This window comes from Cloeon dipterum, chromosome 4 (assembly GCF_949628265.1).
Source record: "Cloeon dipterum chromosome 4, ieCloDipt1.1, whole genome shotgun sequence".
NCBI classification, from domain to species: Eukaryota; Metazoa; Arthropoda; class Insecta; order Ephemeroptera; family Baetidae; genus Cloeon; species Cloeon dipterum.
The window spans coordinates 36,001,890-36,016,102 of record NC_088789.1 but is presented as its reverse complement, the minus strand read 5'-3'; the positions used below and the strand labels follow the sequence as shown (position 1 = coordinate 36,016,102).

The 14,213-nt window shown below is 38.1% G+C and overlaps 3 protein-coding genes across 3 annotated transcripts; 1 reads left to right on the top strand and 2 right to left on the bottom strand.

Annotated features, from left to right (window-relative positions):
* Window positions 1-4,490: 4,490 nt before the first annotated feature.
* On the bottom strand, window positions 4,491-7,869 carry LOC135943370 (uncharacterized). The gene is made up of 3 exons (XM_065489867.1): window positions 5,602-7,869; window positions 5,206-5,416; window positions 4,491-5,036 (listed from the first exon to the last, which is right to left on the bottom strand). The coding sequence occupies exon 1, from the start codon at window positions 7,699-7,701 to the stop codon at window positions 5,605-5,607; it is 2,097 nt and encodes a 698-aa protein (XP_065345939.1). The 5' UTR covers window positions 7,702-7,869; the 3' UTR covers window positions 4,491-5,036; window positions 5,206-5,416; window positions 5,602-5,604.
* Window positions 7,829-11,374, bottom strand: LOC135943902 (uncharacterized). The gene is made up of 9 exons (XM_065490571.1): window positions 11,182-11,374; window positions 10,165-10,444; window positions 9,689-9,868; window positions 9,392-9,625; window positions 9,239-9,334; window positions 8,941-9,182; window positions 8,699-8,885; window positions 8,244-8,379; window positions 7,829-7,874 (listed from the first exon to the last, which is right to left on the bottom strand). Exons 2-9 carry the CDS (start codon window positions 10,427-10,429, stop codon window positions 7,829-7,831), a joined length of 1,386 nt encoding a protein of 461 aa, XP_065346643.1. The 5' UTR covers window positions 10,430-10,444; window positions 11,182-11,374.
* Window positions 11,375-13,287: 1,913 nt separating this feature from the next.
* Window positions 13,288-13,957, top strand: LOC135943901 (histidine-rich glycoprotein-like; the record flags this gene model as incomplete). Its single annotated transcript, XM_065490570.1, has 2 exons — window positions 13,288-13,755; window positions 13,816-13,957. A coding segment is annotated over one exon (393 nt), but the record flags the coding sequence as incomplete, so codon positions are not given.
* Between the last annotated feature and the right edge of the window lie 256 nt (window positions 13,958-14,213).

Genomic DNA, 14,213 nt, shown 5'->3' with positions numbered 1-14,213 from the left:
TTTGAGTTTATTTCTAAAAACAATTTTTGAAAATTTAACATCAATTTTTTTAAATCATTTTGCAGTTAAATAGTTTTGACCCGTACAAAAGATATCAAAATTATGATTAACTTCTCTATGTTCAACAAGCTCGATTTTTTCCCTTTGAGAAATTAACGCAGATTTATATATTAACAGGAAATTACTTTATCTCCCAAAATAGAAATTTTCACACCATTTCCTCAAAATCATGTATTTTTCAGCCTAGATCTGAAAAGGAAAAAAATTCTCAAAGAAAAACTCGCGGCTAATAAAATGAAAGTGTTGAAAGTGGCCTAGCTAAATTACGCGACGCTGGTTCCAATTCTTTTTCAGAGCTGATGGGAAACGCGTTTAATATTTATATTGATCAGGGACGAAGCCAAGGACCCCCTTAAGACCGGTTTAACACAAATACAAATTAAAAAGGAATAAAAATAAATTTTCAACACTCACCGGTCCGGTTTTCCTGGAATTTCGGCTCCGAAGTCCAAATTCTCATCCCCGTAGCTGAAAAAATAAAACACGACATCATGAAACATTATTTTTTACATTTTAAGGAGCAGATATTCAAGCGAAAAAAAAATATAAAATTATTTTAAAATAGCTAGAAAATGTTGAGCGTGATTTTTTAATTTAATTGAAAGTTTTTAATGTCAACTCTTTGAAAAATATTCATGATTTCCAGATGAAAAAGGGCAAACATACTAAAAATGACACCAAAAACACTCCAATCAGACAAGAAGCTTAGCAGAAATATGCAAAAAATCTCGCTGACAGCACGAACATCACAAAATTGAAACCAGCTTCCAAATATCTCATTCTTACAACAATAAATCTCAACAAAAAGGCCAAATTTCAGCAATCCGCCTTCCTGGCCATCGGCCGCGGGTCGGCCGTGGTCCTTGGAGACCACAGGCCGCCTCCCAGGCCATAGGATTCCGGCCGCCGTGTGCCGAGCACCTTCGTTTACTCAAAATTCAGTGCATGGCGCATGCGCATACGCGCTCGCCGCTTTCATCACCAAGAAATTTCTCAAATCGCCAAATTTCGGCCCGAAAATGGTCGCAAAATGACGGCCGTGCTCTTGCGAGTCAGAAACAGTTTGATTTTCGAAAATGCATTGAAAAGTTTCCGAGATAAGAGCGAAAAACGAGAGCCAAAGAATTTTCCATTTGATTAACACGCGTTGCCGTAAGAACGCGTGTTAAAATGGCCGCAATGCCAATCATGACGCGACCTGGCGAGGCCACCTCTTTGTAATGGGCCGTGGCAGTGCTCGGGAGGCCGGCAGAGTGGCCGCAGTCGGCGGCCAGAGGCCATCAGTCGCGCAGAGATAAGTGTCAACCCTCACCTGTCCGCGGCTTTTCCTGGAATTTCTTCTGCGAAAGCACGTCCCCGGCGCCACAAACTGGACACAACACTCACACTGAACATTTTCAGCACTTAATCGGCACTCACGCACTCGCGAATTAACCTCACTATCCGTTTAAAATCAGAATAATGTCACTCGCGAACTCAAACAAAGCGGCGGTCTGCTGGCAGAGCGTGAAAGTAAACAATCGCACGAACTGGCCAATCGCGTCGTCTGGCAAAATTCTTGGACCAATCACGTGAGCTCTCCAGAGTGTGGCGCGAATTCAAATGGACGCGCCTAGCCTGGTGACGTCATAAAGCTCAATGAGGCTAGATGTTAATATTTAATAGGATAAAATCGAATCAAATCAATTGATAGAATGATAAGTTAATTAATAAAAAAGCGAACTATATTGCAGACTTTTTATTATTCTATGATCTAAAATACAACATTTTTACCACATTAGTGTAATTTTCCACATTTTTTAGAACAAACAACATTACAAAAAATTATCTTTAAATGTGTCTCAAAACAAAAAATATTATAAAAAATGTTCAATTCTTTTTTTATAAATTCAACTGTGTAATTTCAATGCCAATTTTTTTAGTTTAGAAAAATAATTTAGACATCTTGTTTTCCTTCACAATTAAAATAATTATGAACTTGCTACACCTAATACCTAGCTGCTAGCTCAGATGGCTAGGCAGTATAAAAGATAATATTATTATTATATCCAGGAAAAATCTGGGTTGAGGTCAAATAATTTCGACATTTTCCCAAATTCGGCCCGCAAAAATATCGTGAAAATTCGAATTTGGAAAATCGCACATTGGCAGACGCCCCTTAACAAGAGGCATCGATTGGAAAACAAATTGGCACTTTCCGGTCCATAGGGCCCCGCCTGTGCACCGAAAACAAAAGTTTGCAATGTCACAAATTTAGTTTTTCGGACTTAGATCGGCTCCTACGAGTCACAGAGTTAAAAACCAAAGTTAATTAGACTCGCCGTGAAATTCTGCGTCTTTTAAATCCTTTGGCTGCCCCCAAAACCTGCGCTATTTTTAAGTGTTTGTTATTTTTTTAGTTTTTTATTAAGTTCCTTCTGTTGTTGACTTAAAAATACGAAAAATAAAAAAGTAAGAGTCGAATCAAAGACCTGTCCGATGAGGGTTCATGGTCGATGGTCAGACGAGCGGCGGAATTTTATTGATTTAATATTTATTTTTCATATTTTTTCTTTTTGGTTTCGTTATATTTAAATAATTTTTTGTTATCCAAAATTTCAGCTACAATTAAGAATAAATGCAAGCGAGAATATTCCGTTCAAGTGAGAAGTTCGCAACTGGCACCTCTTTTAAACGCCGCGGGTTGCATACTTTCTTTTAATTGTGCACTTTATACAAGAAATTTAAATTATTCTACTCTGAGAAAAGCGAGAAAACAAGAAAAATGGTCAACTGTCCTCGCGGTTCCACGTTGCAGTTGTCTGGCATCTTTAATCTGGTCACTCAATTGGAATTTAAACTTGACGCACAGCCGTGGATTTCCCAATGATTAGTTTTATTTTGTTTAATACCAAAAGTTCAAATAAATATATATTGGAAATAACTCCTCGTTGTTTATTTATGTTCAACAAACCTCAAGTGGTCGCTTATTTCAAAAATGTATTATTGTCTGATGAATAAAATTGTTATTGTTTATGAAATTGCTGTCAATGTCAAGGTTGTTATCTTTTCAAATGAATTATTAAAATTGTTTATAGTGAAAAGCCAATTTTTGTGAAAATAACAGAGACCACAAATTATGTAAGATATATTATTAAATTACAAAATATTGTTCATTAATCACGCGTAATTATGTGACGCTGAGAGAACTCTAACTAAGTAGCGATGACGATGACTCAAAAATATTTTTAAGGTGGCGATCAATTAGTTAACGCAGATCCAACATTGGTTTAACTTTTGAGATCGTTCTACTAGCAAAAGGTTCCAAAGATTTCCAAGCGGCACTAGTCTTACATTTTAAGAGGACATACAGAATAAATTAATTATCTGTAAATCATTTATTTGTTGGAACCGTCCGAAACGAAATATTTAATTAGGGTAGAGCTGTGAAAACACATTTTTTTATAAATGTTTAAGAATAATGTTTACAGAAATTGGCAACAAATTAATATGAATAGTAAAAAAGGGTCATCGCCTTGACCTTCGTCCTTGTCCTCGCGGCTCAGCTATGTCATTTACAATTTTTTCATATGTTTAAAATTAATTTTACGAATATCATTTAAAGCTTTTCAAATTCAGTAATATGATACACCTTTTTTGCATATTTTCCGCCCTTGCCTAATTTCCCGAAAAACTATTTACAATTTGAAATGGCCTAAAAGGAGCTGTGTATCATGACAGCCAATTAAGAAAATATTAAAACTCCATCATGCATTCGATTTTCCCAGAAACCCCTTTTAAGAAAACTTATTAATTTACAATTTAATTAGTTCTATTGACATCATTATGTTGTAATTTGTATTTATTTAAGCTCTAGTATGTATTTAGGAGACTTAATTTCCATTGGTAGCGGTGATTTGAAAAGCCTACAAATTCGATCATATCAGCTCTCAGTATAATATTTAACCCCTTTGAAAGCTAATTGAATTTGCATCAGTTTGGAATAGTTTTAGAATGGTGTTAACCCGGAAGGTTGCTGTTCGTAAAGCATTTAGCAAAAAAGTCAGTTTTCATCATGATTGAACTTTAGCAGAAAAAAAATATATATTGCTAGAAATCTGAAAGAGTGCCCTAGAAAATGCAATGCTACTATTTATTCATGAAGCATTCGCTAGCGAACCTGCCCAGCGAGCAAATTGTGTTCGTTTAATGTTCTAGAACATTCCACTGATGTTTGGGGAACATTCAAGCGGAATGTTACTGACACACGAAAATGTGACGCTTTTTAAACGTTAGGGAACATTCCGATTGAATATTACTTTAAGTTTGTTTTATGTTCTGTGAATGTTCCGAGAATATTCCTTGAAGCTCTTTTAATATTCAATGAATGTTTATATAATATTCGTTTGATGGCCGATGAATGTTAAGCAGCATAAATGAAACACATGGAATATTTTTAAATTGTATTATTTCAGTGAAGTTTTATTGCATCAATATAAATTAAATGGGTGTCCAATGAATCCAGTTATTCATTTTGCTTTTAAATTAAAAACATTCAACGCTTAACCGCGCACTTCTACCTTAAAATATTTGAAAATAAAACAAAACTTAACGATTTTTGCAGTGATTAAATAATGATAAATAGAAGAACGCGACTATTTAAAACTATATATGTATATGAGAATCATTTTGGTTAAATCATTTGCTTATCAGGCTTCCAATAAATACCGTCCTTTCATGAATTACTACAAATAGAAATTACACAAAATAATGATCATATATGCCTGCGCATGTCGGTTCAGACTTGAAGACGTGTTGAGTGAAGTCTTCTCAGCCGCTGGCACGAAGCTGCGGTGTTGATTTTTGTATTGGCCTGAGGCTGCAGAGGTGGCTGCTTGTCAACAGAGGCGCGCAAAAATATCAGGAGATGCCCACTGAATGAATTTCGGCGTACGTTGGCTTCGAAGACGGCGCTGGCTCGGTCCTCGTCTCAGACCCTGCCAAATCACCATTCATAAATAAATTAGTATTAAATCGCTAAACTAGACACTTTCAAGGAGTACAATCAAGATAAATTTTTGTGCCACTCTTTGAGACAGCAATTCAGGCACCTCCTTAAGGTTTGAATATAACTGAATAAAAATAAATGGAAAAGAGATTTTGAACCTTTGGTTTGAAGAGTTTTGTGGCAAATGTCCCTCTCTCAGCATTTTCTCTGCCGCTGGCACGAAGCTGCGGTGTTGATTTTTGTATTGGCCTGAGGCTGCAGAGGTGGCTGCTTGTCAACAGAGGCGCGCAAAAATATCAGGAGATGCCCACTGAATGAATTTCGGCGTACGTTGGCTTCGAAGACAGCGTCTTGAACAGCGCTTAGGTTCTGGAATGAAATGAATGGATTTTATCAATGAAAAATCGCATTTTTGTGTGCGTTAAGTTGACTAATCAAATTAAAATTAACAGATGGACAAGCAATATGTTTGTTAAATGGCAAAAATAATTATTTACGGTAATCTGATCAATAGCAGAATAATGTGGTTACCAATTAAGGGTAAAATTTTGAACCTTTTAAGGAATCGTATGCAGAAGAGGCAGGCTCACCAGTCTTCCTTCAGATGGAACAACCATGGCTTTACAAATGAACTCTGTGATTGGCAGCTCCTTAGTCTCTTCAGTAAATTTTACATACATCATTCCAATGAATGCAGAGTTACAGACATGATTGTTAAAATAGGGTTCATGAGAACTTAAACAAATGCAATGCACACGACACGGAGATATCCTATGATTTACAGATACTGCTTTGAAAATTTGTTTCCGTTCGTTCACGAGAAAAGAGTCTCCTAGAGAATCTAACTTAAAGAAGAACTTTCGGAACCAAACTTTTACAATTATGCCTTGTCTGTCAAATTCAAAACGTGGCTCTAAATACAACTTCTGTTCAAGACAGTCAGACTCATTAACAGGTATTGAAAGTGTTTCAGACCTGCGCCTGATGATTTGGGAAACCACATTTGGGCCAGCTTTTAAATGCCGTTTGAGCATTCTCAATGCATCTTCTGTGCTGTAGCTAGAAAAGTAATCCAACGGTTTCTTGATGTGATCCACGACGTCGGGAAGATGCATGATGGTGTGAATATTATAAATCCTGTGGCTCTCACCGAAAACATCTTCAAACTTCTCGACGAATGATTTCAAAAGTTTTCGGGCTTCTTCAACTTTTTCCGGAATTGTACATAGCTTTCCATTCCTTAAAATGCGTACCGAAACAAAGAGACGCACGAAAAGATCCTCAGTGTCTTCGGAGATAAGATCCTTGAAGAGGATTAACAGGAGGTAGGTATCAATAAGCCTGTACATACAGGCTTTCCAGCCGTGAATCTTGCGAAGAGGTGTTAACTTTCTATTAAAGTCACTGGGAATAAAGGGCATCACTTCGTCGATTCGGTTGTTCACTATTCGCACCTTTTCGGCTTGCAGTCTTTGGCCGCCTCTTGCCTCCGTTAGAAGGTGAAATAGAAGCCGCTTCATCACTCCTTCGTCTAGAAGGTGCATGGGATCCAGAGCAAAATCGTTAATCATGTCAATGGATACGACTGTTTCAAAGCATGAGTCGTATCTGTGATGGTCTTCGTCTGCCCGAGAAACAAAGGTTTGGTGTGTACGCAATTCAAAGTCAGTGTTGGAGGGATAATGCATTCGGTGGTTTAAACGAGATGCTGGAGCTACACATCGCTCACAACCTTTGGTAGCATTGTGCCCCACACAGCCTTTCATGAAGGATCTTGCCGGCGTATCCGCAGTCAAATAGAAGAGCTTGAATACACAGTCAACATCACAAATTTTAACTGTCTTTCCAATCAGGCTGGACAATTCAGAGCAAAACTCGTGAAAAAAGTCAGTGTGGGAGGGCTTCTTTTCACCACAATACACCTTTACCAAAATTGGCTTGGTCTTGAACAGTCTGAAATGGATTTCCGCCAGGAGTGGCCAGCACGTACACTGCTTCAAGGGACCCTCAAATGGCTCAAAACCGTCGGTTGAAAAGCTGACCAACAGCTTCTTTTCTATCTGCAATGCTTTCAAGATGTCAATGTTACGAGAGGCCTCTTCACGAATGGAGTTCAATATTCCAAAGTAGTAGCTCGTGCCATCACCCTCTTCTTCACCATTTGCTGAAACGCGTCCCTTGCTTTGCACATCTGTTTCGAAGATGGTAACATATCGAGTTGGCAAATCATTCAATTCTTCGGGAAATACCGATTTCAGGCTTCTGGCAAGATCCTCAAACAAGGATAGAGTCGTTGTTGGATACTTGAGGTGCAAATTTTTAAATATAGTAATAACTTTTTCAGTGCTAGAGTCAAAGTCTTGTTCTGAGTTTGAAAAATTGTTCAGCGATTCACAAGATGACGGCAGGGAATCACTAACACACATAGATGACGAGCTTGTATCATGTAAATGATGCGGACTGGATAAACATTCTGCTGTTTCTCCGTCTTGTTCAACATGAGTTGCACCATCAGGCGAGTCTGGTGGTAAATCAAAAGTCAACCGATGATCTTCGGGTAAAAAATCAATATCAGACGAGTTGCTATCGTCTTCTTCCAAGGCAGTCAAAAACTTCCTTCGCCCGCGATGCTTTCTCATGCGTTTAGTGCTCATTTGCCAAGAGAATACTGACTCCCAGAGCACGAATCTTCAGTGTTCGATGAATCACTTCCTTCTTCTTCTTGATCACTTTCTGACAGTGAATACTGTCCTAAGAGATCTTCCAAATCAGCCTTTTCTCTCAGGTCTGCAGCTCTCCCTCCTTGGCTAACGCCCTTTGATTTTTTCTGAAAAAAATAAAACAATGACAATAAATATAAATAAAAATGCAAATACTCGGTATTATGTAGTGGTGAATATTAACATTACTTTAAATTAATTGACACAAATTGAAGCATTTTCTCATTGCATTAAATTAATTTGTTAAGTTTTCAATTATGAATGATACAAATAAATTCAATCAAAATTACTGTGCCAACTAATGATGTGTTAACACACAACTATTGAAGCTTAAGACTTTTTGCTGAGTTAAAAATGATTAGAAATGAAGCGGCGCACATCGGAAAAAATTTGTGTGGTTCATTCACAATATTTATTAATTGCTATGCTTTATTAGATTAAAAATTTTATTAGATGCATTTAAAACCTTTTTTAACTTGCGCTGCGTAGCACCTTTGGACGAGTCTGGTCGGCCTTTTCCGCCTGCTGTTAGGTAACGGCTGATCAAATAGTTGATGGACGAGTTGCCTTGGTACTTGACTTGGCCGTGATGGCAAACTTGCTTGATGGCAGCTGGAAACAAATTGGAAACAAATTTATGATGAAATTTAATTTTTCAAACTAGGCAAGGTTGTTTCGTGTTGAGAAAAAATGATAACAGGCTTCATCCTCGTTGTTTTCATTTTCTTCAATTTGATTCTCGACTAGTTTCGACATCATCTACTGCCTCATGAATATGACGTATTTGATGACGTCCAAACTGGCAAGGAATTAAAAACACGAGGTTGAAGCCTAGTTTATTTTTTTAACATAAAATTTAACTCTCGATAAAACTCCTTTTATAATATATTCATAAACGTTCATCACGAGCTCACATTATTTTGCAGCTTACCAATAAGAATTTTGCACACCATGCTCTTCTTAATTGGGATTTTTATCAAGCTTGGCTTGGTGGGACACTTCTTGGGCTTGGCGAACACCAAGAGCATAGAAATGCTCTCGTCTAAAAGAGTCCTGAGAGCAGAAGTAACAATTTCCTTGAGATCTCCTCCAGACGAGCAATCAATAAGGATATTGTACTACAAAAATCATTTCTTAACATTGATACTTTCAAAAAGATAATAAAAATATTACGAGTGATAATTGCTTGTCTCTATCTCCTTTCAAAAGCTCATTCAAATCGTTGAAGGGTTTTGCAGTTCCATCGGTACTCTCGAGTGGCAGGCCAAATTCATCAGTGTATTCTTTAGTCGGTGCCAGACCCTTTTTAGAACACGCTTGGTGCAGCATGGATACTTGCTTAGCCACCTGGGTGAGCTTGTCCATATATTCCTTGTGGAACGTTTTCTGGTTTACTACCAATTCTGAGAGGACATCTGAGCATAATGGACGATCTAAGTTCTGACATTAATTTGATAATATTTTATCTTACTCTCAAATTTGGTCAGGTCAAATGAAGTGGCAGCTCGACTTTGGGTTTCTACGCTCGAAGACTTTGCATTTTCAAACTCCAATGTTTGATCTTGATCTGAAATACATTAGGAATCCATTGTTTTAAGTTAATTAAATAAAAATGAGTCAGAACCTGGGGGGGACAGATCCAGCAGCTGATCACACTCGGTTTCAAAATCTAAGTTTGAATCTGGCTGACAGTGAGGGCTCAAGTCTTCATCATCAGCGTTTGTTTCATCAATGAAGCCAGAGAGTCCTAAGAGATCAAAACCATCTGTGTTGCTTGTCGACTTTCTCGAGTCCATGCGCAAAGCTTGCGTACTTGGTGCGCCCTCCCCTACCTGCTCAGCAGCACACTTGCCGCTACCTATGTAAATTAAAATATCAAATAATATTGTACGTTATAATTAATGAGTTATTGTACGTTTACTTGTCTTCTGCGAACTTTTGGATTTGGCCTTCTTCGCCGCTACTGGACCCTCACCAATTGCGTTGTACCGCTTATTGGGGATTTGTCGTCTTCGGCCATTCTCCTCTTCGCTTGTGGCCAATGGCTTGATGCCAGTCCTCACCAGAACATTTTTGTTCTGTTGTGATCGTTCGTAGGAGTCTAAAACATTCAATCTTTTAATAGAGAGAACCAAATAAATGGAAAAAGTGTATATTTATGCTGTGATTATATATAATTTCATTCTTTAATTAATAATTATTAAACGTAAGGAAAACTTGGATTGAAATCCCTCAAACATTCCGTTTTTACTGCGAAAACACTTTTCAGAAATTTTATTTTAATGGGATCCATTGTACATTATTTTGATATAAAATTTCCATTAGGGTATACACAACATGCATTATTATATGTTAGTGTGTGATAAGTGGAAAACCATAATCTAAATAAAATCTTACTGCTAAATCCTTCGATGGTTCCCTCACATGCAAGTGCGCTACTAGCATGCACTCTCCCACATTTGATTTTGAGGGATATAATTGAGTCTGGACTAATGAGGTCTGGGTTGGGATATTCAAAGTGTACTTTTCCATCCTTAGATTTTGGGAACTCATTAGCCCAATAACAGGGGATGGTTTCAACATCGCCAGCTTTCCTGCCATTGGGCTGTACTTCATCTCCATATCTAACGATCATGTATTTTTTTAATTTGGACCGATCCATTTCAAGAGCCTTTTTCTGAAAATTAAGTTTGACAAAATATATTACAGGAAAGAACATTTTTTGCAAGCTCATTTAGAAGTGGCATGCAAAGTTTCTCCATGCGCATAAATTTCGCGTTAAAAAATGCTTCACTAATCATGCATGCATTATTATTATAATTTTGAATTAAAAATGTGCAGCTAAAAATTGACAGCATTTATAATTCTAATATATTTAGGCAGAAGCATGTAAAATTACAATATGTGTATGTATGTATCTGAGAAATTTAAGAGGCATCATTTTCACAATCCAGAACATAAATTTTATTGTGAGGGATTCTTGTTCATATTGTATAGCATTCGTTTATAAAATGAATTTGAAAATTCCTCGGATTGCATGTAAACATTATGTAAATTTGAATGAATAAACAAAAAATATACGTCCCAGATCCCAGACAGGATTCTAACAAAATTATCAGATTGAGCATGAAAAATGGATAGGATATTATATGCATGAGCAGTGTGCGCGTACAATACATACACATATAAGTGAGAGGAAAATAATTTAAATTATGAAAAAAATGCCGAATAATGCACACACACAATTCATCTCGTTACACACCTGAACGAACCACTGATGCAGCATATAATTTATGGATTAGTATAAATACTCATAAATATGCATCAATAATTTTTAATAGTTTTTGCGTTGTGTGGTGCTGCATTTTTAATTACATACATAGATACATACATGCACGACAAGATTATACTTACATAATCGAACTGAAACGCTTAATGTCTCGATCTTCTCAGCACTTCCGCTATATCTCAGAGGAATCTGGACAGGATGCAAATTATCAGGGTATGTGTAGCTCGAGATGGCTTTCCTTTTGGCAACATGCGGCGGGAGACCACCAGCACCCGTTGCACATCACAGTCACAGGTCACTGAACTTTCAAGGCTGGGACTTGCGGTGTGAGCAGTGAGCGCTTCCGCGCATTGTCAGCTGCTTGCACTCATTCAAATCTCCACCTAGTGTTTCCCTACCAAAAGTTAAGAGCTGGGTGAGAGGAAGTTGCGCGCGAAAATTTTAAATATAATTATATTGACATGAGACCGAGACCACCTGAAAATTCAAAATTCGCAGATTCATTTTCATGCCTGATACGCGCGTAGGCAACGCGTGAATTCGGGACACATGACGCTGAAATTTTCTTTGGATTCGAGTTATATTCGCACTTATGGTAGACTCACACTTCTCGCTAGAATAGGGCGCATTACATATTAATTTATTCTTCGATCCCATCAGACAACGAGAATTAAGTGTGCGTGAGCGGAAAGTGTGAGTCCCCCATATACTTAACTTAATTTTTATTTCCCACGTACTTGCTGATTGAGATCAATTATGTTGAGACACACACACTATCTTGCAAGAGGCCTTGTGAATTCGGCGATTTTTCAATTAAGTCGGCAAGAGCGACGCAGAGGGACGCGCGCGAAGCTGATTGAGTGCTGCAAATTCGCAGCAGCAGCAGCCTAATCGGCTTTGTTTTGGTTTTTGAGCAATTACTAAAATGGCGCATGACCAGTTTTTAAATTAACGCATGCGCGTAATTAATGTTCTATGCATGTTCCCTGAACATTCAAAGAACATAAAACCATTTTTTAATTTTTGAGTCGATTTAATATCTTAACGGAACATTCAGCTACATTCTATTTATGTTCATGTTCCTCGAATATAAATGAATATTCATCGAATATAGAACATAGAGATAATGTTTTAACCTGAATATTAAATGAACACAACATTACTTCCACACAAAAGGAATGTTCTTTTAATGTCAAAATATTACTTGAACAAATTTTGCTCGCTGGGTGATGTCACTTGCAAATAAGCAATCAATTGTTCTTATCGACAGGAGAAAACTCCTAGAATAGTGAACTTGACCTAGAAGATGTATGTTGTGCAAAACTAATGCCGAGTGAGAAGGTTGCCTCCACGGAAATAAATTTGTCAAGCGCGAAAATAAGTGTTTGGCCACTAACTAAATGCAAAAATACAAACTTATTCGTCCTATAAAATTTAAATCAATTAGAAGTAAATTTGTAATTCGTGAAGGATTAATGTATTCTGAAGTAGACATTAGTTCTCATTAAGTTGATTTTACTCTTAATTGAATAGCAATCAGATAGAATATAAATTACGCTGAACTGATGTCACATCTATTCATTTACCAGTAGGACACCCGTAACGAAACACTTTCCTAGCACCTCTTTTCAACTTCCAAGATGTCAATCGTTGATTTATCCTACATTGTAAGTAATTAACTTTAAATATTTCAGCTGCGTGTTAGAGAGTGGGCACTCCAAAGGGGTGTAGGTCAATTTTGATTAATTGATAGGTTGGAAACCTAATTAAATTTAGATTCCATGATCTAAATAATTGAAATTGCTTTCCCAACTAGTTTTTTGAGGTTACTCTAATTTCTTTCATTTCTGTTAGACGGAAGAGGGAGGGAAGAAACACCAAAAATCGAGGCCAACGTGCAGGTATAATGTGACACTAGAACATTTTAATAACGCAAAATCCAATCAAATGAAACATTTTTTCAGTTTATGCATCCGCTTCACTCTCATTGCCCTTTTGATAATTTTGCTGGTCGTTGCGACCACCACCACCATTTTCTTTTTGCTAGACAGCGCTGGTAAGTTAATTGGATGCATAATATATCCTATATGACATCTGCATTTTACAGAGACCCATCATGACGAGAAAGGCAACAATACCACCACACCACTACCACAGACAACAGCAACCACACCACGACCAACAACCACCACCACTACACCACGCCCAACAACAACGACTACCACCACCACACCAAGACCCACCACAACCACAACCACCACCACACCACGACCTACAACAACAACCACACCACGACCAACAACCACGACCACCACAACCACCACACAAAGACCAACCACAACCACCACTACACCACGACCAACAACAACTACAACCACCACCACACCACGACCAACAACCACGACCACCACAACTACCACACCAAGACCCACCACCACCACCACACCACGACCAACAACAACAACAACAACCACACCACGCCCAACAACAACGACTACCACCACCACACCAAGACCAACCACAACCACAACCACCACACCACGACCAACAACAACAACCACCACCACCACAACCACCACCAAACCCCCACCACCACCAACATTTACCGTCATGATTTCCATTAACAACGACGAGAGGTATTGTGGTGGATCCCTGATTAAGAAAGACAGAGTGCTGACTACTCAGAAATGCTGCATTGGGTGAGTTGTGGGTTCTGGCCGCAGAATGTAGGAATTGACAAACTTATCTCATCATTTCAGAGCGGAAACATTCAGCATCTTCATTGGCGGTATTGACGAACCCAGACGGCCGATCGGCAAGTCCAGTAAATGCAAAAATCACGATAGTAGTAACATCGACGACGGTGTCTGCGTTATTCACCTGGACGCTCCAGTTTCTGGCGAGCGCTTCACAACCATCCGTTTGCCGTGGAGCTATCAGTGCTCAGAAACCTTCGAAGGATACAAAGCGACCATCACTGCCTGGGGACGCACTTCGAACGGTACCAAAATTCCCTTTGGTGTTTGCCAGGGGACAAATTTTTAATTCCCAACTTGCTTGTTTAGATGACGCCGCCTCCGACACTCGGCTTATCCACTCTGACGTCATCGTCAACGAAAAAAAGTTGTGCAAATTTGTTTACCCTAAGCTGAGCACC

Coding starts and splice junctions, on each gene's coding strand:
- LOC135943370 (XM_065489867.1), bottom strand. CDS start 7,701: ATGAGCACTAAACGCATGAGAAAGCATCGCGGGCGAAGGAAGTTTTTG.
- LOC135943902 (XM_065490571.1), bottom strand. CDS start 10,429: ATGGATCGGTCCAAATTAAAAAAATACATGATCGTTAGATATGGAGAT. Junction 9,183..9,238: donor TGACCTGACCAAATTTGAGA/GTAAGATAAAAT, acceptor CATTATGCTCAG/ATGTCCTCTCAGAATTGGTA. Junction 7,875..8,243: donor AAAGGTGCTACGCAGCGCAA/GTTAAAAAAGGT, acceptor TATTTTTTTCAG/AAAAAATCAAAGGGCGTTAG.